Source organism: Salvelinus namaycush, chromosome 3 (genome assembly GCF_016432855.1).
Source record: "Salvelinus namaycush isolate Seneca chromosome 3, SaNama_1.0, whole genome shotgun sequence".
NCBI lineage: Eukaryota > Metazoa > Chordata > Actinopteri > Salmoniformes > Salmonidae > Salvelinus > Salvelinus namaycush.
Window position 1 is genome coordinate 33,776,555 of NC_052309.1, and position 22,468 is coordinate 33,799,022.

At 41.6% G+C, this 22,468-nt stretch overlaps 1 protein-coding gene across 2 annotated transcripts in view; it reads left to right on the forward strand.

Annotated features, from left to right (window-relative positions):
- Positions 1-22,468, forward strand: part of LOC120030515 (G protein-coupled receptor kinase 6-like) — a 53,308-nt gene that overhangs the window by 5,656 nt on the left and 25,184 nt on the right. For both annotated transcript variants that reach the window (XM_038975924.1, XM_038975932.1), the window contains exons 3-6: positions 16,013-16,125; positions 20,896-20,973; positions 21,204-21,310; positions 21,973-22,065. In XM_038975924.1, the coding sequence (XP_038831852.1) occupies positions 16,013-16,125; positions 20,896-20,973; positions 21,204-21,310; positions 21,973-22,065 (391 nt within the window). The remainder of the gene's footprint in view (positions 1-16,012; positions 16,126-20,895; positions 20,974-21,203; positions 21,311-21,972; positions 22,066-22,468) is intronic.

The following is a 22,468-nucleotide window of genomic DNA, read 5'->3' on the forward strand; positions in this document are numbered from 1 at the left end:
GAAATAGAATGAATAGAACGGGCGTCCCCGTTCAAGTCAATGAGGGCATAATGGGTGGACTGTACCCATTGGAGCAAAGCAGGAAGTAAAAGCAGGAAGTGTACCCATCAATATGTGCTGTGATTTGTTGATTCAACTCAACTGACATTACAAAAATACACTGCTCAAAAAAATTAAGGGAACACTTAAACAACACAATGTAACTCCAAGTCAATCACACTTCTGTGAAATCAAACTGTCCACTTAGGAAGCAACACTGATTGACAATAAATTTCACATGCTGTTGTGCAAATGGAATAGACAAAAGGTGGAAATTATAGGCAATTAGCAAGACACCCCCAAAAAAGGAGTGATTCTGCAGGTGGTGATCACAGACCACTTCTCAGTTCCTATGCTTCCTGGCTGATGTTTTGGTCACTTTTGAATGCTGGCGGTGCTCTCACTCTAGTGGTAGCATGAGACGGAGTCTACAACCCACACAAGTGGCTCAGGTAGTGCAGTTCATCCAGGATGGCACATCAATGCGAGCTGTGGCAAAAAGGTTTGCTGTGTCTGTCAGCGTAGTGTCCAGAGCATGGAGGCGCTACCAGGAGACAGGCCAGTACATCAGGAGACGTGGAGGAGGCCGTAGGAGGGCAACAACCCAGCAGCAGGACCGCTACCTCCGCCTTTGTGCAAGGAGGTGCACTGCCAGAGCCCTTCAAAATGACCTCCAGCAGGCCACAAATGTGCATGTGTCAGCATATGGTCTCACAAGGGGTCTGAGGATCTCATCTCGGTACCTATTGGCAGTCAGGCTACCTCTGGCGAGCACATGGAGGGCTGTGCGGCCCCACAAAGAAATGCCACCCCACACCATGACTGACCCATCGCCAAACCGGTCATGCTGGAGGATGTTGCAGGCAGCAGAACGTTCTCCACGGCGTCTCCAGACTCTGTCACGTCTGTCACATGTGCTCATGTGCTCAGTGTGAACCTGCTTTCATCTGTGAAGAGCACAGGGCGCCAGTGGCGAATTTGCCAATCTTGGTGTTCTCTGGCAAATGCCAAACGTCCTGCACAGTGTTGGGCTGTAAGCACAACCCCCACCTGTGGACGTCGGGCCCTCATACCACCCTCATGGAGTCTGTTTCTGACCGTTTGAGCAGACACATGCACATTTGTGGCCTGCTGGAGGTCATTTTGCAGGGCGCTGGCAGTGCACCTCCTTGCACAAAGGCGGAGGTAGCGGTCCTGCTGCTGGGTTGTTGCCCTCCTACGGCCTCCTCCACGTCTCCTTATGTACTGGCCTGTCTCCTGGTAGCGCCTCCATGCTCTGGACACTACGCTGACAGACACAGCAAATATTTTTGCCACAGCTCGCATTGATGTGCCATCCTGGATGAACTGCACTACCTGAGCCACTTGTGTGGGTTGTAGACTCCGTCTCATGCTACCACTAGAGTGAGAGCACCGCCAGCATTCAAAAGTGACCAAAACATCAGCCAGGAAGCATAGGAACTGAGAAGTGGTCTGTGATCACCACCTGCAGAATCACTCCTTTTTTGGGGGTGTCTTGCTAATTGCCTATAATTTCCACCTTTTGTCTATTCCATTTGCACAACAGCATGTGAAATTTATTGTCAATCAGTGTTGCTTCCTAAGTGGACAGTTTGATTTCACAGAAGTGTGATTGACTTGGAGTTACATTGTGTTGTTTAAGTGTTCCCTTTATTTTTTTGAGCAGTGTATATTCCATTGCATGAGCCACATCAGTTAAAGAATTTGCTTTCGGTTTTGTACAGCAGCTTCAAACAGCTGAAAATACAATATTTTTGGTTATGAAAAAGGTATTTCACAGCGATTTAGATGGTACAATGATTCACTATACTTGCTTGTTTTGTCACATAAACTGAAATTAAGCAAACTATTAGAATTTTAGCAACCAGGAAATAGTTCATCTTTAAAATCATTTGAATAAACATTCTATATTACCATGAAAATTATTGCGTCACAATACCAGTAAGCCATTGCGACGGTACCCATGAGTATACCAGTCAAATTGCCTGGGTTAGAGGTCCGTTCTATTCATTCTATGTGACTCAACCACATGAATGCCCTGCCATCCTGTCCTCAGTCAGCTGTTCGTGACAGTTATTTTATTTTCATGACCGTCTTCATCCATAACCAACTGTTACACGGTAACTGTACCAGCCCTATTTGGGATGTTTATGAAATTAATCCTGTTTACGCTGTAAATGCTGAGTGCATTTCATCATTGACTTCAGCCATGAAGCAGAGGCAGACATACTGTATTCGTGCTTCAATTGTACCACAGAGGAAACTGCGGCCTGGGTAGAAAGAGGAAGCTGACTCGCATGTATACTTGAATTCACTCTGTTGTTTTAAAAAGAAAATGGTGACACAAATGTTTATTGGTTTGGAACAGAAAGTAGGCACAGAACACACACACTAGTTTTACTGTGAGATGTCACTCACGATAATTGAAGTTTCGTACAATAAGTAGACGTTAGAACTGTCAAAATAGGTTTGTGATGCATATTTGAGTATGTTCTGCAGCAGTTTGAAGAGATTGCATTAGTTTAATACAAAACACAATCTAAACTAAGGAAACAAAGGTGGGACGTTCCTCTAAAATGAGTGACTCAATTAGAAATTGTGCACCAATATTGAATTTTAAAATCCAGTTATATTCAATGAAGTTCCCTTTATTATAAACCACATGGACTGCATTTACACAGGCAGCCCAATTCTGATCTTTTGCCCCTTTAGTGGCAAAACATCTGATCTGATTGGCAAAATACCAATTAGAGACAAAATATCAGAATTGGGTTGCCTGTACAAGTGTGAACATTTACATGTTAAAACATTTAAACGAAATTGGGATCCTGAAAGCTGCAATATGGAACTTTTTGGATGACACAACCAAATTATCATAGAAATGTAAGTTATAGATCTGTCATTCTCATTGAAAGCAAGTCTAAGAAACGGTAGATCTGTTCTATGTGCACTATTTATATGCTTCAAACAGCTGAAAATACAATACTTTTGGTTATGGAAAATATATATCAGTGGTTTAGATGGTACAATGATTTTCTACACTATACTTGCTTGTTTTGTCACAAACTGGCGAACTAGTGGTTTTTAGACTGTTATTCATCTTATTGCTTGCTAGCTACTCTGTTGACAGTTTGACAAGAACATGTGGTAGGTAGCTAACTAGCTTGTTGTTAATTGTTTACAAACCAATTAGTGAATGTGTTAGAAAGCTAAACAGCTACCTAGCTAGATGGGTGACTGCTGTGCCTAGCCAAAAAGGACTCGCTTTGAAAGTTGGATCATGTTATCCTTTGAGGCTTTTAAAATAGTTCTTACCCTATGATTTTGAACATTCAAAGCAACTGGGAATAGTCCATGGCAGGCATTGTTGTCACCTTAGCTTGCTAAATAACGTCTGAGTGATAGAAAGCACAAGCACCACCACCAATCATCCTACACCAGGGTTCCCCAACTGGGATACTGGCCTTCAAGGCAGAGTTCCTCTCTGTCCAGTGTCTGTTCTTTTGCCCATCTTAATCTTTTCTTTTTATTGGCCAGTCTGAGATATGACTTTTTCTTTGCAACTCTGCCAAGAAGGCCAGCATCCCAGAGTCGCCTCTTCACTGTTGATGTTGAGACTGGTGTTTTGCGGGTACTATTTAATGAAGCTGCCAGTTGAGGACTTGTGAGGCTTCTGTTTCTCAAACTAGACACTAATGTACTTGTCCTCTTGCTCAGTTGTGCACCGGGGCCTCCCACTCCTCTTTCTATTCTGGTTAGAGCCAGTTTGAGCTGTTCTGTGACGGGAGTAGTACACAGCGTTGTACGAGATCTTCAGTTTCTTGGCAATTTCTCGCATGCAATAGCCTTCATTTCTCAGAACAAGAATAGACTGACTAGTTTCAGAAGAAGTTATTTGTTTCTGGCCATTTTGAGCCTGTAATCGAACCCACAAATGCTGATGCTCCAGATACTCAACTAGTGTAAAGAAGGCCAGTTTTATTTGATCTTTAATTAGCACAACAGTTTTCAGCTGTGCAAACATAATTGCTAAAGGGTTTTCTAATGATCAATTAGCCTTTTAAAATTATAAACTTGGCTTAGCTAACACAACGTGCCATTGGAACACAGGAGTGATGGTTGCTGATAATGGGCCTATGTAGATATTCCATAAAAAAATCTGCTGTTTCCAGCTACAATAGTCATTTACAACATTAACAATTTCTACACTGTATTTCTGATCAATTTGATGTTATTTTAAACACACACACACACACACACACACACACACACAGACACACACACACACACACAGACACACACACACACACACACACACAGTGTGCTCAAATTACTGGCACCCCTGACTGGCAATGCACAAACAATACTTAAAAAAATATAAACAATATAATTATAGAGAAACTCAATACCAACGTGAGAAATACTGTACTTTATTAATGTTACAATGGAACCAACCAACATCATACAATTATTTAATACAAAATACATTTCACCAAAATCAAGGTTTCATAATTATTGGCACTCCTCATTTAGTACTTAGTGCAAACACCTCTGGCAATGATAACAGCATGGAGGCTTTTCCTGTAATGTTTGACAAGGTTAAGGAACACATTTGGAGGGATTTTGGACCTTTCCTCTATGCAGATCCTTTCAAGATCCTTCACATTCTTGGGTTTGCGCTTGTCAACTGCCCTCTTCAACTCAGGCCACAGGTTTTTGATTGGATTGAGGTCCGGCTACTGAGATGGCCATGGCAGAACATTGATTTTGTTGTCACAGAACCATTTCTGTGTGGATCTTGAGGTATGTTTTGGGTCATCGTCTTGTTGGAAAGTCCACATACGGCCAAGTCCCAGACTTCTGGCGGAGGCAACCAGATTGTCAGCCAAAATTGCCTGATACTTGGTGGAATTCATTATGTCATCAATCTTAACTAGTGCCCCTGGACCTCTGGAATTAAAACAGCCCCAAAACATCACTGACGCACCACCATATTTCACAGTGGGTATGAGGTGCCTCTCCTTGTATGCATTTCTGTTTTGACGCCAAACATGCCGATGCTGTATCTGACCAAAATGTTGGTCTCATCTGACCAGAGCACCTTCTCTCACCATCCTCCTCCCTATCATGGGGGGCAAAATGCATTTGCGTCCTCTACCCGTGAGGTTTTTAACTGTTCCATATCTTTTGAATTTTTTAAATAATTGCTCTGACGGTGCTCAGTGGTATATTCAATTGTTTGTGGATCTTCTTGTTGTCATTACCATATTTATGAAGGTCTATGACCATTTGCTCTTTTGAACTACCAGTTCTTTTGTTTTCTTCATGGTGTTGTATGACAAAGGGATATTGCATGCGTGTTACCTCATGTTTATACCCTATTGAAACATGAAGTGATGTAATGGCTCAATATAGTTCCTTAAGACTTAGATCAACTTAAATAAGGGGAATTTAATTCCTGGTTTAATTTTGGTAGATGTTATTTACAATAATCGTTAAGGGTGCCATTAATTGTGAAACCTTGAATTGGAGGACATTGATTTTTAATTAAATCAATAAATTATTTTGGTGGGTTCCATTGAAATATTAATAAAGTACAGTATTTCTCACATGTTGGTATTTTGAGGTTCTCTTTAGTAATATTGTTTATATTTTTTTAAGTATTGTGCATTGCCAGTCAGGGGTGCCAGTCATTTTGGAGCCCACTGTGTGTATAACACATATGGAATCATGTAGTAACCAAAAAAGTGTTAAACAAATCAAAATAGATTTTAGATTCTTCAAAGTAGCTACCCTTTGCCTTGATGACAGCTTTGCACAATCTTGGCATTCTCTCAACCATCTTGAAGGAGTTCCCACATATGCTGAGCACTTGGTGGCTGCTTTTCCTTCACTCTGCGGTCCAACTCGTCCCAAACCATCTCAATTGGGTTGAGGTTGGGTGATTGTGGAGGCCATGTCATCTGATGCAGCACTCCATTACTCTCCTTCTTGGTCTAATAGCACTTACACAGCCTGGAGGTGTGTTGGGTCATTGTCCTGTTGAAAAACAAATGATACTAAGCGCAAACCAGATGGGATGGCATGCTGGTTAAGTGTGCCTTGAATTCTAAATAAATCACAGACAGTGTCACCAGTAAAGCAACTCAACACCATCACACCTCCTGCATGCTTCACGGTGGGAACCACACATGCAGAGATCATCTGTTCACCTACTCTGCATCTCACAAAGACACGGCGGTTGGAACCAAAAGTTTGGACTCATCAGACCAAAAGACAGATTTCCACCAGATATCCATTGCCTGTGTTTCTTGGCCCAAGCAAGTCTCTTCTTATTGGTGTCCTTTAGTAGTGGTTTCTTTGCAGCAATTCGACCATGAAGGCCTGATTCACGCAGTCTCCTCTGAAAGTTGATGTTCCAGGTGTGTCTGTTACTTAAGCTCTGTGAAGCCTTTATTTGGGAAGCAATTTCTGAGGCTGGTAACTCTCTAATGAACTTATCCTCTGCAGCAGAGGTAACTCTGGGTCTTCCTTTCCTGTGGCGGTGTTCATGAGAGCCAGTTTCATCATAGCGCTTGATGGGTTTTGCGACTGCACATAAACAAACTTTCAAAATTCTTTAAATGTACCGTATTGACTGACCTTCATGTCTTAAAGTAGTGATGGACTGTTGTTTCTCTTTGCTTGTTTGAGCTGTTCTTGCCATAATATGGACTTGGTCTTTTACCAAATAGGGCTATCTTCTGTGTACCACCGTTCCCTTGTCACAACACAACTGATTGTCTCAAACGCCTTAAGGGAATAAATTCCACAAATTAACTTTTAACAAGGCACACCTGTTAATTGAAATGCATTCCAAGTGACTACCTCATGAAGCTGGTTGAGGGAATTCCAAGTGTGTGCAAAGCTGTCATCAAGACAAAGGGTGGCTACTTTGAAGGATCTCAAATATGAAATAGATTTTTGTTTAACACTTTTTTGGTTACTACATGATTCCATATGTTTTATTTCATATTTTACATTTTACATCACATTTTATTTCATTTTGATGTTTTCACTATTATTCTACAATGTAGAAAAACCCTTGAATGAGTAGGTATGTCCAAATTTTTAACTGGTACTCCCTTTTTCCTCCAAACATAATGAAGGTCATTATGGCCAAACAGTTCTATTTTATCAGACCAGAGGACATTTCTCCAAAAAGTATGATCTTTGTCCCCATGTGCAGTTGCAAACCGTAGTCGGGCTTTTTTATGGTGGTTTTGGAGCAGTGGCTTCTTCCTTGCTGAGCGGCCTTTCAGGTTTTGTCGATATTGGACTCGTTTTACTGTGGATATGGATACTTTTGTACCTGTTTCCTCCAGCATCTTCATAAGGTCCTTTGCTGTTGTTCTGGGATTGATTTGCACTTTTCGCACCAAAGTATGTTAATCTCTAGGAGACAGAATGCGTCTCCTTCCTGAGCGTTATGACGGCTGCGTGGTCGCATGGTGTTTATACTTGCGTACTATTGTTTGTACAGATGAACATGGTACCTTCAGGCGTTTGGAAATTGCTCCCAAGGATGAACCAGACTTGTGGAGGTCTACAATTTTTTTTCTGAGGTCTTGGCTGATTTCTTTTGATTTTCAACTTGATGTCAAGCAAAGAGGCAATGAGTTTGAAGGTAGGCCTTGAAATACATCCACAGGTACACCTCCAATTGACTCAAATTATGTCAATTAGCCTATGAGAAGCTTCTAAAGCCATGACATCATTTTCTGAAATTTTCCAAGCTGTTTAAAGGCACAGTCAACTTAGTGTATGTAAACGTCTGACCCACTGGAATTGTGATACAGTGAGTTAAGTGAAATAATCTGTAAACAATTGTTGGAAAAATTACTTGTCATGCACAAAGTAGATGTCCTAACCGACTTGCCAAAACTATAGTTTTTAACAAGAAATTTGTTGAGTGGTTGAAAAACTAGTTTTAATGACTCCAACCTAAGTGTGTGAACTTCCGTGTGTGTGTATATATATATATATATATATATAGTGGAAGATCAAAGCCCACCTTTTAGGATTAGATGGCTGTTTTCAAGGGTGTCAGTACAGTCGATGGCCTACACCCAGTTTGGAGCAGTTTGTTACAACACCACATTGACACCATTCACTCATTGCAAAATCTCACTACACTTCCTGTCCATCAAAGTGTCATGAAACTAGGGGCAAACGGTTGTATTGTGGTTCCTGTTCCTAGTTCTTACCCATCTTGTCTGTAAGGGCAGCACGATTTTACTGATTTGAGTCAGGGTCACACAGTAGGTTGTTAGTGGGTGGTGGGCAAAGAAAGAAACAATCCCTTATTAAGGTTAAATGGAATCATATGATTGCCTATTCGTCATGATTTATCTCCATAATACATTAGATTATGTTGAGATGTATCCACTGGGCTGAGGCTCCATCTGGCCAAGGGCCTTCTGGGTTATGACTCCAGCTCCCATGGTGGCCTTCCATACATACAATAGACACATTGATTGTTCCCTGATCATTCAAATGTTTTATTTCCCCCTGAGGTTATGAACGAATGTATTCCGTCTTTTTCTTTACTGTGCTTTCTGTATGAAGCTACAACAGCTAGCTCTATAGACTGGGCTGATTGGCATACATCTCAGCATTGTCAGACAGTGTTGCCATGCTGAAACGTGGGAATGGTGGTGGTAGAAACATGCAGGTGAAGTAGTCTTGAGTCTGTAGTGGTGCATTGTTCACTTCGACTCCAGTGGAGCACCAAGAGCCTAACGGTACAGTGCTTTCCACTTCAGCTGAGGCTCAACTTGCTTCAATCAGGAAGTGAAAACAGCACTTCATGCAAGTGGTGCATTTAGGGGCGGGGGAAACAAGGACAGGCTAAAACGGTTCTGAATTGTTGGTTTGTTCATTCACTTAATGTCGATCATAGTCATGGGTCCTCAGACAGTCAAAATGGCATTCAGTACGCTCCCTTATGAAGAAATGAACGATAATGGTTGTCAAGAGCCAAACAATGTAAACATTGTGAGCAGGAATAAGCTGTTAAGATGAGCTTAGAAGATAACAGGACTGCCCTAAGGCCTCTGGTTTATTTAAAAAGTCACCCCAATGGCTAGGCCTATTCCTAGACCTTATTTTCCTTCTAATACGCACATATACATACATACACTCACACACACACAATTGAGTGCACATTCAGAAGTGCATGTGTGCACACACACGCTCAGTAAAGTCTTCTTAATCATTGTGTTTTGAACATTTTGTCAAAGGACTCTGAACAATAACCACAGTGTTATGACCTGGTGAATTACAAATCTAAATTTGATTAGCTTTTCATCAACGCTGAAGCCGACTCCTAAGGCTTCGGAGCATTCCTTTAAGTGTTGGTTTCTAAAGCGCCGCTTGAGATCCACTTTGTCATATACATGTTGCCCCAAACTAAAACGACCCATGTAATTGGAGGTCAATACAGGCAACGCAATCTTCTTTTTGTCCTCCAGGAAAAAGGCATGGTATAACACAAAGCTTGACAGTGTTGCGAAGAGGTCTTGTTTGTGTCATATTCTCACCATAATGTTAATGCTTTAAGCTACAAACTCAGACCAGCCTGTCACGGAGAGGCTGTTGTTGGAAAGACATCCGGAAGTTAAACAATTAACTGATGATGACCCGGGAGCCAGTGCTATATGCTCCCACAGGGAGGTGACCAAGAACCCGATGGTCACTATGACTGAGCTCTAGAGTTCCTCTGTGGAGATGGGAGAACCTTCCAGAAGGAAAACCATCTCCACCAATCAGGCCTTGATGGTAGTGTGGCCAGACGGAAGCCACTCCTTAGTAAAAGGCACATGACAGCCCACAGATTCTCTGGTCTGATGAAACCAAGATGTAACTCTTTGGCTTGAATGCCAAGCGTCACGTCTGGAGGAAACGTAGCACCATCCCTACGGTGAAGCATGGTGGTGGCAGCATCATGCTGTGGGGATGTTTTTCAGTTGCAGGGAATGGGAGACTAGTCAGGATTGAGGAAAAGATGAACAGAGAAAAGTACAGAGTTCAGATGAAAACCTTCTCCAGAGCGCTCCGAACCAGACTGGGGTGAAGGCTCACCTTCTAACAGGACAATGACCCTAAGCACACAGCCAAGACAATGCAGGAGGGGCTTCGGGATACGTCTCTGAATGTCCTTGAGTGGCCAGACAGAACCCAGACTTGAACCCGATCGAACATCTCTGGAGATACCTGAAAATATCTGTGCAGCAATGCTCCCCATCCAACCTGACAGAGCTTGAGAGGTTCTGCAGAGAAGAATGGGAGAAACTCCTCAAATACAGGTGTGCCAAGCTTGTAGCGTCATACCCAAGAAGACTCAATGCTGCAATCGCTGCCAAAGGTATCTGAATACTTTTGTAAATTTAAATACATTTGCAAAAATTTCAAAAAACTATTTTTTGCTTTGTAATTATGGAGTATTGTGCTTAGATTGATGAGGGGAAAAAATATTTAATCAATTTTAGAGTAAGGCTGTAACGTAACAAAATGTGGAAAAAGTCAAGGAGTCTGAATACTTTCAGAAGGCACATTACAACAGGGGGCGTCATTACAGGCCTGAGCGGCTGACATTTTGATATCCCTCATTGTTCACTGGTTGTTACCTTCACCAGATGCTGTCTGATACACAGCGACAGAGAAAGACAACCACCCACTGAGATTGTGCAGGATGAAAACACACAGTTGTCTGCGCACCAACTCAAAGCTTTTCTTCTGCCTGCAGTTTGCAAAGAGAGTCTAGAGAGAGGGAGAGTGCGTGGGGTTCAGGAAACCCTCAACTTCCGTGTTTACCACTGAGGCCTGACAGAGAAATTGTTTACTACCCTCTGTTAAAGTGGGGCAGGAGAACACCTATGCACACCCACAGTTTCCTTCCAGTCCCCCAGGGAGCACTGTGCCACCCAATGGGGCAGAGAATGACTGGACTGTCACTGACTGAATGACTTTTCTCATCTCCTGAATGACCTGGTTATTTAGAAAGGCCCAGGCCGCCCCTCTTCCTCTCCCCAACTGCCGCCCTCCTCCCAGGCTTCAGCCCTAATGAGGGTTCCTCTGGTCTCCATGCTCGGCCTGGAGTGGCTGTCCAATCGTCTGGTGGTCAATAAAGCTTTGTGCACTCTCTGTGTCTGCTAATGAGCACTGGCTTCAGGTTTAACATACAGCGCCTGTGCTCGCTGCCTCCCTCCTCTCTCCATACATTTGTTACTGTTATCTGAGAATTGCCCCCATTGACAGTCAGAGCAGCGATGAGAGAGGGGAGATGGAACAGGGCAGGGTGCAGTATCAGGCAATCAGCCCCAATGCAATATGGCACAGATTTGCTGAATGCAAATAGCTTACTGTTTTCCTAGATTTAATGCCTGTGATCTTGTGGGATTAATTTCACAATTGGAACATCACTACACGTTTTTCTAAGAGCCCATGGAATCAAGTGTATATGTTTATGTATTAAATTACACCAAATACAGTGATACATTTTTTGGCTGACTTAAATTCTCCTCTCAATCTTCTGACTCACATTTTGGTTGAGTCAGGTGCTCTTGTAGCGGGGCCAAAACAATCCATCCATTGGATGCAACAATAGATGTGAAAAGGCCAGGGCTCAAAGGGGGGAGCTGCATGATCTCTTCCGACTGTCTTCCTGTCAATAGAGCCTCTGTCAGGGACTAAATGAAATTGCATTGTAACTAATGCGATTATCTCTATGAAACGGCCATTAGTGGGTCAAATCTTGTTTGTCCTCCTCATCGTTTCATTGTACAACCCAATCAGAGACCACCTAGCATAGGCCACTGGCAGAGCACATGGGGCCCTATAGATACACAACAGACCCACAACAACCGACAGCTCATGAGCATCTATCAAAATGATTTATTGGAAAGAAATGGGTAGTACTACTGTTTTTAGTGACATTAAAGGGCAAATCTGCAATTTTGTTATAGACAAATAAGACATACACATAAGACAAGCATGTTGCTAAATTAGGCTACAACCTGTAACTGGAAATCTCTACACTATCGCATAACATGCGCATAACACTTCTAGCAACTAATTTAGTTAAGGCCAGTGGTGATTTTAGCACTAAATCTTGGTGGGGCTAACCCCCAAACATTTTTTTAGATGCATGCCAGCAAAGCCACTACACAACACTAAACAATGCATTAATTGCGCTATAACGGTGACAAACGGTGCCCACAAACTGTTAGGGTCTACAGAGCTTTCTTTTCAGCACCATGGAGTGAATCTTTACCACTGCTACACCTGGCTATCAGCAGAGCCTTGTCTGGCAGTGAAGCAGTTCATTCTGGCTCATGTACTGCCTAAAAAAACAAACGTGGTTTCTACTGACAATTGAGATGTACCAACTATTGCATAAGGGGAAGATAAGAGGCAATCCGTAATTTCGATTAAGACATTAATGAGCGAGCTAAGACGGACGTAGTCAATATAACTATTCAAATCAAATTTTATTAGTCACATGCGCCGAATACAACCGGTGTAGACCTTACAGTGAAATGCTTACTTACGAGCCCCTAACCAACAATGCAATTTTAAAAAATACGGATAAGAATAAGAAATAAAAGTATCAAGTAATTAAAGAGCAGCAGTAAAATAACAATGCGAGACTATATACAGGGGGGTACCGGTACATAGTCAATTTGCAGGGGCACCGGTTAGTTGAGGTAATATGTACATGTAGGTAGAGTTATTAAAGTGACTATGCATAGATGATAACAACAGAGAGTAGCAGCGGTATTTGTTCAGCACTTTTGAAATGTACAGCGACTGAATTCAGAACATGGGCCGTTCTTACAGTATTCTTCCTGTACACCAAGTCAGAACAGTAGGATAAATAAAGGGGGCTTATAAGCAAACAATGAAAGCTCATACAATATGTGAATGTTTATCATTTTAAGCTTGGAAAAGAGACCCTTAAACCCAGACTTGGACCACACACCCTCTTCACTGACTAGCAGGCTACTGATTGCTTTGCAACGCTTGCAGTTAGCCACTGATTCCTTCCTAACCACTCACTGTTGAATTTGCGATTTCCAACTTGTTGTGTAATGTTTATGTCCTATGGTCGTTCAGCACCGATACGTTTTATCTATAATTTTCATATGACAAGGATTTGCCAGTAGATTGTCGACTTGATTCGTGACGACGACTGCTTGTCTAGCTTGCTAGCTAAGATTTTGAAAGTATGATGTTGACATTATCAGTCCAATTAAAGTTACGGTAGATATAACGTGATTTGACGTCATTTTATCTGTGGCCAATGACCTTTAGCCTTCTTGGATGGGCACTTCTAATGTAAATCCATGGCAGCCCCCAAGGGGCTTGAAATTTTGAGCTCTCACTGTAGAGTTTGTGATGAGTAGTGTCCCCATGACTGATAGAACACTGAGTCAATCACAGTGCAACCCTTAGCTCTGTATGTTACGCTGGCTGCCCCACCACCACACAAAGTACTGAGCTAGGCTGAAACACCTGCATTTTTGGAGTTGCCTTACTCAAGAAAGCAAAAAGAGACAATGTTTGTATGCGGCATTATTAGCTCAATTACATTTTTTATTGTTTGCAAACTGATACATGACACATATTAATGCCAAAAATAACATGCAAAACAGGCAACACTTGTTTTTTACTTGAACATTTTTTTTTTTAGCTAAACAGGTGGGGCTCAAAACAGGTTTTGAATGATGGGTCGCCACCGGTTAAGGCACAGTAGAACTTTTGTTTTTTTCGTAGAGAGTAGTGCTGTGGCTGTTATGCAATGTTGTCAGCCTGTTTAATGTCATGCAAAAGCCTACGGACTCATGGTAACATAAACACATTTAGCATCTCCAGGCCTCCACGCATACAAGCTGCTGATGTGCCTTTTGAACATCTACATTTAAAGTAAAATAAATCAGTACCATAAGCTGTAGGCTTGTTCGTTTAGCTGACAAGATAAATTTATAAGATCCATGCCATTATGTTATAGGATTTTATAGAATATAATTGAACTTAGCTGAATAAAATGGAAAGGATATTTTTCCCATTACAGAGCAAGTGCATGTGAAGTGGCTATGTTGAGCGTAAAAGTGATCATTCGAAACACGTCCTATATGCTACATTTTGAGTTATTTGGCAACTTTAGTTGTGAACGATACCAACCTTAGAATGTCTTAGAAATCAACACATATATGGGCAGCATGGTGCGACTACAGGCTATTGAGAAAGTAGCAAAAAAAGCTTGCGATCTGTTCCTTGCCCCAGGCTGCACAGCTGTTCTTTCATCATGTGATCATATTTTCATCCATCAGACTAAATCTCAATTGAATCTTGTCTTTTGATTTAGAATGGCCCAATGGAATGGCCAAATTAGAATTATCAAATGGGCAGGAGGAAAAAGACATGTAATCTGTATGCCCTCAAATAGCGAATGGAGGCCGCGTGCTTTCACGCCGGTCCATTTTGTAGGCAACTTGGGTTATATAGCAGAGCATGTGCTTAATATGAGCAGCTGAGAAATACATTTAACAACACTTATTTCACTCCACGCATCAACATCTGTTTGAGGAGCATGTTCTCGTTGCCTGACAGGTGATACAAAAATTCCTTATTACTAGGCTATTCAAAATCAAATACAAATTCACTAATTATAGGCTAACTGTAAGCCTGCCCTGCACAATCAGTGAACCAACAGCATCGCCTAGGGCTTGGCTATACGTTCTCTACCAGACTCATGGATATACATTTTGGGGCATAGCATAAGGTAACCAGTCCATCCAGTATCCATAATAATACAGTCCACACTCAAAAGCTAGACCAATTATGTACCAAAGACCTCTTAAATCAGTTTTAAAAATGTTGACTTTTTTCTGCCATGCTTAAAATGCGGTAGGCTATGTATTATATAACAGCACAATCATCATTTTTTCTTGTTTTGATGATGCGTTTGATGTGATTTTTCGATTGCATTTGCATTGATATCAGAGTAGTTAGAGGGACAATAGATCTCTGAGTACCAGACCATTAGGACCTGATGGTAGTTAGAAAGTTGGGTACTACCAAAGCATGTCCAGAGTGCATAAAATGAGATTCCGGTGTGGCCGTAATAAGGTCACCGCAAAAGCCCTAGCAGATAGCATGTAAGGTACCATACCGCACATGCATAGGCCTAACACTTCCAAAAGGATGTCTGCTCCTGAAAAATGTAACAGCTAGCTAATAGCTGTGTCTGCACTGTGCGCTTGTGTGTGTCTAAAGTTGCTCTCCGGTTACAGAGAGGAGCTTGCAGCAGCTCTCAAATGTATTTACTCAATAACGGCCACCTACACATGTCCTCCTTAGGCTCGGCTGGATCCTCACATTGGTTTTTGGGTCATACAGCCTCCTGTGTCCTCTTTTGCATCTAACTGAGCCGCAGATGCAAATCGCAGTATCCCTCTGTCAATTTGTTGTTCACCACACATACACAGACTGACAAGGAAATGGGGCCTAATAACTTGGATATATAAACGTAAAATACCTCTCCATAGCTATTTACACATGTGGAGAGACGATGGACCGTTTCTGATTAATTAGTTGAAGATGAGATTGTGCTGTGTGTAGGGTACGTCTAGACCTCATTCATAACCATTTCTCCGTCTACAAAGGGTGGTTAGGCAGAGGTGTGTGGGAATAGTTTGATACTCAGAGTACTCATACAGTACATTTGCTAATGTGCCCTATGTCTATACAAGATGTTTAAGTGCACACGCCTTTGAGTGGGCGTGAGCATGTGCGTTATGCACAGTACAGTATATATTTATTTACTTCTAATGTGTTTTTGTGCTTGAGTGTTTTCATTATACCCCGAGAGAGGCCCTCATTGACACCCCTGTCTTGTGTTCTTCCACAGAGAAATACTATAACAGCCTTTGTGAGCGGCAGCCAATCGGACGCATGCTCTTTCGGCAGTTCTGTGAAACCCGGGTTGAGCTGAGGCGCTGTGTCAAATTCCTGGACACTGTGGTAAGCAAGAAAGACAGATAGGCAGGATTAAAACGCTTGTGTTTGTTTTTCCTCGAGATGCACATCTTCTGAAGGACTGAATGAGCTTGTCCAAATGTATCTCAAGTTCTCATGTGTTAGGGGGAAGGAGAGGGGAAATCATTCAGTTGAAGGCATTCAGTTGTACAACTGACTAGGTATCCCCCTTTCCTTTCCCTCATGAAATACAGGATCTCTTGACTTCTGGGAGCAAAGGGTTGCAATCTGCGTCAATTTTCCACCCTCCCTCCCCTCTACTTTTTCAGTGAATGCGCCCCGCACTACGCTCTTGTGGAATAATGTTTAGGTTCTACCCACCCAGGCCCGCGAGGGAAGGTGCAGTGTTAGGGGGTGATGTGGAGGTGCAGGGGGGGCAGCAGGTTAGCTAGCCTACCAGTGTGTTGTTCAGAGCCCCTACCTGTTGACTCAATGATAAACTTGATCTTCCTCTCCACCCTGGCTTACCCCCATAGCATTGTGTGGCATTCTTCTAAAATATTGTTCTGGAACACACATACACACACGCGCGCTAGAGGTCTTCACGTGTCCAACAGGCCTGAAATTCTGAGGTCTGACCCGGGACCAGTGCAGTCCTAAATTATGACTTTTGTCTTTGATCCGGGTTGGGTCTGATATAATTGCCACGGATCTCGGGTATGTGCAATTAAAATGTATACTGACTGGACCCGATTGGACAGTGTTCTCTGTTAAAGAAGCCAATAAGGGGAATGTCTTCAGGGACAAGTTTTAGTGAACAAAGATGAGAAGAATGTTGGCGCAGTCAAATGGACTGTGTGCAACTCGCTATTCAGGTTTGATGCAATTTTCTAACATTAATTTATTTTCACATTTGTTCTCATTTGTTTTTGTATATCATTATTATTATTGTAGGCCTATTTAATAAATATAAACCAGTTCTTTTAAATGAGGCAAAAAGTTTTAGTTTTTTTCATTTTGCTGAGATATTTTTGTTGGCTAAATGAAGTTCGAACTGTCTTTTTAAGTTTGTGCTACATATTTAGTTAAAAGATAGGTTAAAAGTAGGCCTGTTGTAAAATAAATAGGATTAGCCTCTTGCTGTAATTTGTTGGGTGGGCCTTTGGTAGGCACTCACTTTTGTTGGTAATTTCTGCAATATAAGCCTGTTCAAAACTTTTGTTGGTAATTTCTGCAATATAAGCCTGTTCAAAACTTTTGTTGGTAATTTCTGCAATATAAGCCTGTTCAAAACTTTTGTTGGTAATTTCTGCAATATAAGCCTGTTCAAAACTTTTGTGAAGGTTGAAATAGGTGTTTTTATTTATTTCTGTTGAGCCATTTTCTTTGGCCAAATTAAGTTAATGTTGTGTTTGCCGCAATATAATAGAATTACCGGTAGGCCTACTGTAGTGCTACTCCCACTCGAACCATGAAGAGGGAAAACCGAAGAGGGCAAGATGCAAAATAATGCCACAATATAATAACATGTTTGTATTTTCCTTATTAACAATGACTTGAATTACTTTTGATATTACTAATAAAGTCAAACTTTTGTGAAGGTATGGTGGGGTGTGGATATTATTAGGCTTAGCTATGCAGGCCTATGAAGGCAGTGCGCACCAGCGTTCCAACTGACTCCTACAGTTGAACTTGAGGTGAGGAAGTATGTTTTGGGCCTATGAGGGTTACCAGCCTGTCGACTCAGAATAAATTATTCCGCTGCTCTGTCGTTCTCTACATACTTTAGTCTGAGACTGACATCATTTGAAGTCGTTTGTGATGATGAGGGGCACGAGGGGCGTTGTACAAGAAGTCATCAGCGATTGGATCGTATCTAACCAATCTGAATATCAAAGCTACATTTTCAAACTGCCGCTTTACTTTCACCTGTGTTCTGGCTCTGGCCCAACCCATGGGTTTCTGAAGCAATCAGACGGCCCTGAATGTGTTCCCATTCGGTGAATGTTGGAGGAGGTTCTCAGGTCCAGACTTATTGCGGAGAAGAAACTAACGTCCATTGGAGTAGTGCAGCGTTTGGCCAGAGCAAGGAGTCTGGGTAGCCAGGCAACAGAGTTACTTACCCCTTTAATCTAACAATATAATGCTTATCTTTATTAAATAAATTTGAATTAGCCTCTGTCTGTACGCCTATAGAGTACCACAGTATGAGTCATAATACCCATAAAACCTAGCGGTCAAACAAGGAAATGGTTCCAATCGTTTTTCCACCATACATTTTTCCCATGGGGGATTTTATAAACACTTCAAATAATGGCTGTGTTTCATGTAGGCTTACCGTGGTGTGATGATTTGATAACCGTGTAAATCTCTCTAGTACAAGGTGACTTATCAATATATTCTCCCGTATTTACCCCCCAAAATGAAATGCTAATGTGGCTATCATAAAGAACTACAAATGCCATGATGATCTGGACGAGACTGCCATTGAGGCAGGATTAACTATCTAATTTTAGCTACATATAGTAATGAATAAATTGGCTATATTTCTTTAAATTGACAATTCTTTGAATTATCTTGTGCAAGTTTTAAATTGACACAATACCTGTTAGCAAAGGTGTCAGCTAGATGACGTGCAGGAGCTTGCAGGGATTCATAGCCTTGCATGATGTCTACTTTGATGCTAATTAGCATTTTAGAATCAAAGTAAATAGAGCCGAATATATTGATAAAAGTCACTTTGTCCGAGAGAGATTTACATGGTTATCAAAACGTCATGCCAGGGTAAGCCTACGAAACAAAGCCCTTTATTTTAAGTTTTTATAAAATTACATAAGGGAAAAATGAATGGTGGAACAACAATTGGAACCATTTCACTCTTTGACCGCTAGGTTTTATGGATTTTTGGTATTTATTAGGATCCACATTAGCCGCTGTAAACGCATCAGCTACTATTACTGTGGTTCCACATGAAACATGACATAATGCATTAGCCAAGGACTGAAATACATACAATTAAAACGCCACACACAGCCTACATTTCAGAACATACACACAATATCTAGGTCTAATACATAGTACAGTGCAAATTACAATACAGGATATATAAAATGGCTGTGTCTCTTCACAGTTCCCTTTGTGCAGTAAGGTGTTTTTTAAACTGTTTTGTTTTTGTTGCTAGCTTGAGTTACCTGTTGTGGCAGAGAGTTCCATGTATTCATGGATCTATTTAATACTGTGTGTTTCCCAGCCTCTGTTCAATATTATGACACCTCCACTGTGGGGATCTATATCTGTATAGTAGTAGTAGCCTATCTGACAAGTACAAAGAAATGTATACCTGTGTCAGAACTAAAATGTAAATGTAGAATGGGAACATGGTACCGACATCTCGGTCTCTCTAGGGCTAGGCCTAAGCTTCTCTTCCTTTTTTTTTTTTATATACATTTTTTTAAATATTAAAATCATACAGTGGACGTCTAGGCCTATAGGAATGACATGATGCATTTAGCTCTCATCTCTGACAGCTGATCTGTGAAGTGGACAAATATAGTTTTTGAAAAGTAGAAACCAATAAAACAATAGGCTACAAAATGTTGATTATGCTCTACAACGAATAGTTTTTTCTTTCATTTGTTATAGGCAGTTAAGAACACATACTTGGCCAATATTGCTTGTTTATTGATGGCGCTGCCCGGTTGGGGGGTTTCTTTATCTCTCTTTCTACTCTTGGATATGAACGGGTCTCTCGACTCCGAACCGGTACTGGTCTGTTTGGGTCTGTTTTTCCACATGGGTCTGATTGTCCTTGGGTCCATTCGAACAGGTCTCTGTTTTCCTTTTTTTATTTGTATTTATATCTGGTTGGGTGGGAAAGCCATGGATCCATTTCAGACAGATCCAACTATCACACACACACACTCAGTCATGAGCCACCCACTTTATCTCCTTCCCTCTAACACATTATTACTCACACACGCTAATATTGATATGAGGAAGTGTCCTTGTAGCTAGATCCTCTCCGGTTGATTTAACAAATGCAAAAGCCAAGTAGGAAAAGGCTCAATGGGATGATAGCTAGTAGCATAATGAAGATAGTCAATGGCAGTAAAATGATGAATAGGTGGCTGACTTTATGAATTAAGAGAGAGCAGACAGTCATAACAGCTTTTATCAAGCAGTCTTCTCAAACTTCGTAAGTAGTGATCATGTCCTTTTACTGCACTGTCTCCTTCCTGCCTCGCACAGAGCCTGGGCTACATGAGAAGGAGCAAATGAGATTTGAACCGTCTCAACTGTCATTAACCATTATGGACAAGTTGTGCTGAGAGTCCATCGGAAGCACTTTAGAGTGAGGCTCTTAGCTTACTGTAAGTCATGCTGCTGGATGATGGCATGACACATGGGCTTGATGCTTTTGTACTTAGCAGGATTCAGGAATCAACAACACAGAGAGAAATATTAAAATAAAAATGATTTTTGGAGTGGGACCCAGGCGTGTGGCTTTGTAGAACTGTGCCTTAGTGAAGGGATGTACTACTTACAGTAGGACTGGGTTGTGTTCAGTATGCATATTAAACTTGTTTAATGAACATACTCAGGTAGTATCTCTTCAGTTTCAAATAGTGTTCTACGGCTGCGTGCCTACTGAACACGACCCTGTGGTTGCAGTGATGTGGTATTTTGGTACCATCAGAGGTTGTACAGAAAGTACTAGAGTGTAGGCTACTGTTATGTGGAAATAGTAGAACTGCCCCGTTAGAGCAGGTGTACTAGCGTTTGAATGATGTATGCTACTGTTTCTTCCCCCCACAGGCAGAGTATGAGGTCAGTCCAGATGAGAAGAGGAGGGAGTGTGCTCAGGAGCTCCTAGACAAGTACTTCAGCCCAAAGGTACAGTAGAAGAACACCTATTTTCAGCCAATGAGTGATTTGATGTCAAATATTCAATAATGGTGACGTGTGGTTTCCCGGGCCCAGATTAAAACTATTCACGGTCAAAAAATCTATTTCAATTAAGATACTCCATCGAGCATGCTTTTTAATTCAGGAGAGGGCTTAATCTGGGCCTATGACGTCATATATATGAAATTCATGCTGTATTGTGTTCCATCCCCCTGTAGTCAGAGGATCATGTCCCCGAGTTGGGGGAGGAAATGATGGGTCAGTTTACAGAGAGACTGGAGCAGGAGCAGGAGCCCTGTAAAGAACTCTTCAACGAGTGCACCAAGTGAGTCTGTTAACACAGAAACCCAGTCACAGAGAATAAACTAACATCAATACTTACTTAGCATATGGGATATATTCAAGATGGGAAAAGGTCGATTTTTCTTTTTAATGATCATCACACCATTATTCAACGAAGGAAGTCAGTTAAGAATAAAGGGTCATTTTCAGTGATAAAATATGCCAAGAGGCAGAATTTTGGAGTTTTCATTTAAATTGTCTCCTACATTGTGCAACATCCTGTGAACAGTTGTTCACACTTGTTGTATGGGCATGTCAACAGCATTGAGTGTATGTGGCGGCTGATGAAAATAGTTCTAATCAATCAACCCTAGCAACTTCAATCACCGCCATTCCATTCAGCAACATTTATATTCTAGAACATTCTCACAACTGTTCCAACAACATGAACTGACTCTTTATGTCATTCCTCCATCTGGTTGGGGTTAATTAATGTTTAGATGTGAACTGATGTTTGGGGAATAGTAGACAGAGAGATGGGCCCATGGCGTAGCAGCATGGTACATGTGTAGGGCCTGGAGATTTTCCTGGTCATGTGACCTGACCAGAAAAAACTCAAGGCCTTAGGGAGGGACCAGAGTATTTCCTGTTTAGGTCATGTAGTGGGCTGTATGTGTTCTGACTGTGTTCTGTCCTCTGTTGTAGACTGATCCATGACTACCTGAGCGTGGCTCCCTTCGCAGACTACCTCGACAGCATGTACTATAACCGATTCCTGCAGTGGAAGTGGCTGGAGAGGTATGGTAGCCTACTAGTTGAACTTGAAATCAAAGTGAAAATGACAAATACTCACACACCCTTTTGCTGCTTCCCACACTTATGAGAGCACACACACACACACACACACACACACACACACACACACACACACACACACACACACACACACACTCTTATCAGCCTGAGAACCTCACCTCAACACAGCACGAGTGATTACATGTTACGGCAACTTCTCACCACTCCATAGTATCCTCCTAGTCACGTGTACTCCTCAACAATGGGGCTGGCTGTGTTTTTGATATGCTCTGCTGTTAATTCTCCTATTGATGTGATTTATATATATATATTAGCGGCTCTCAAGGTTTTCTCCTATCTAGAGTTATTCTTATCAACTGTTCCTCAACTTGGTCTCATGGGTTTT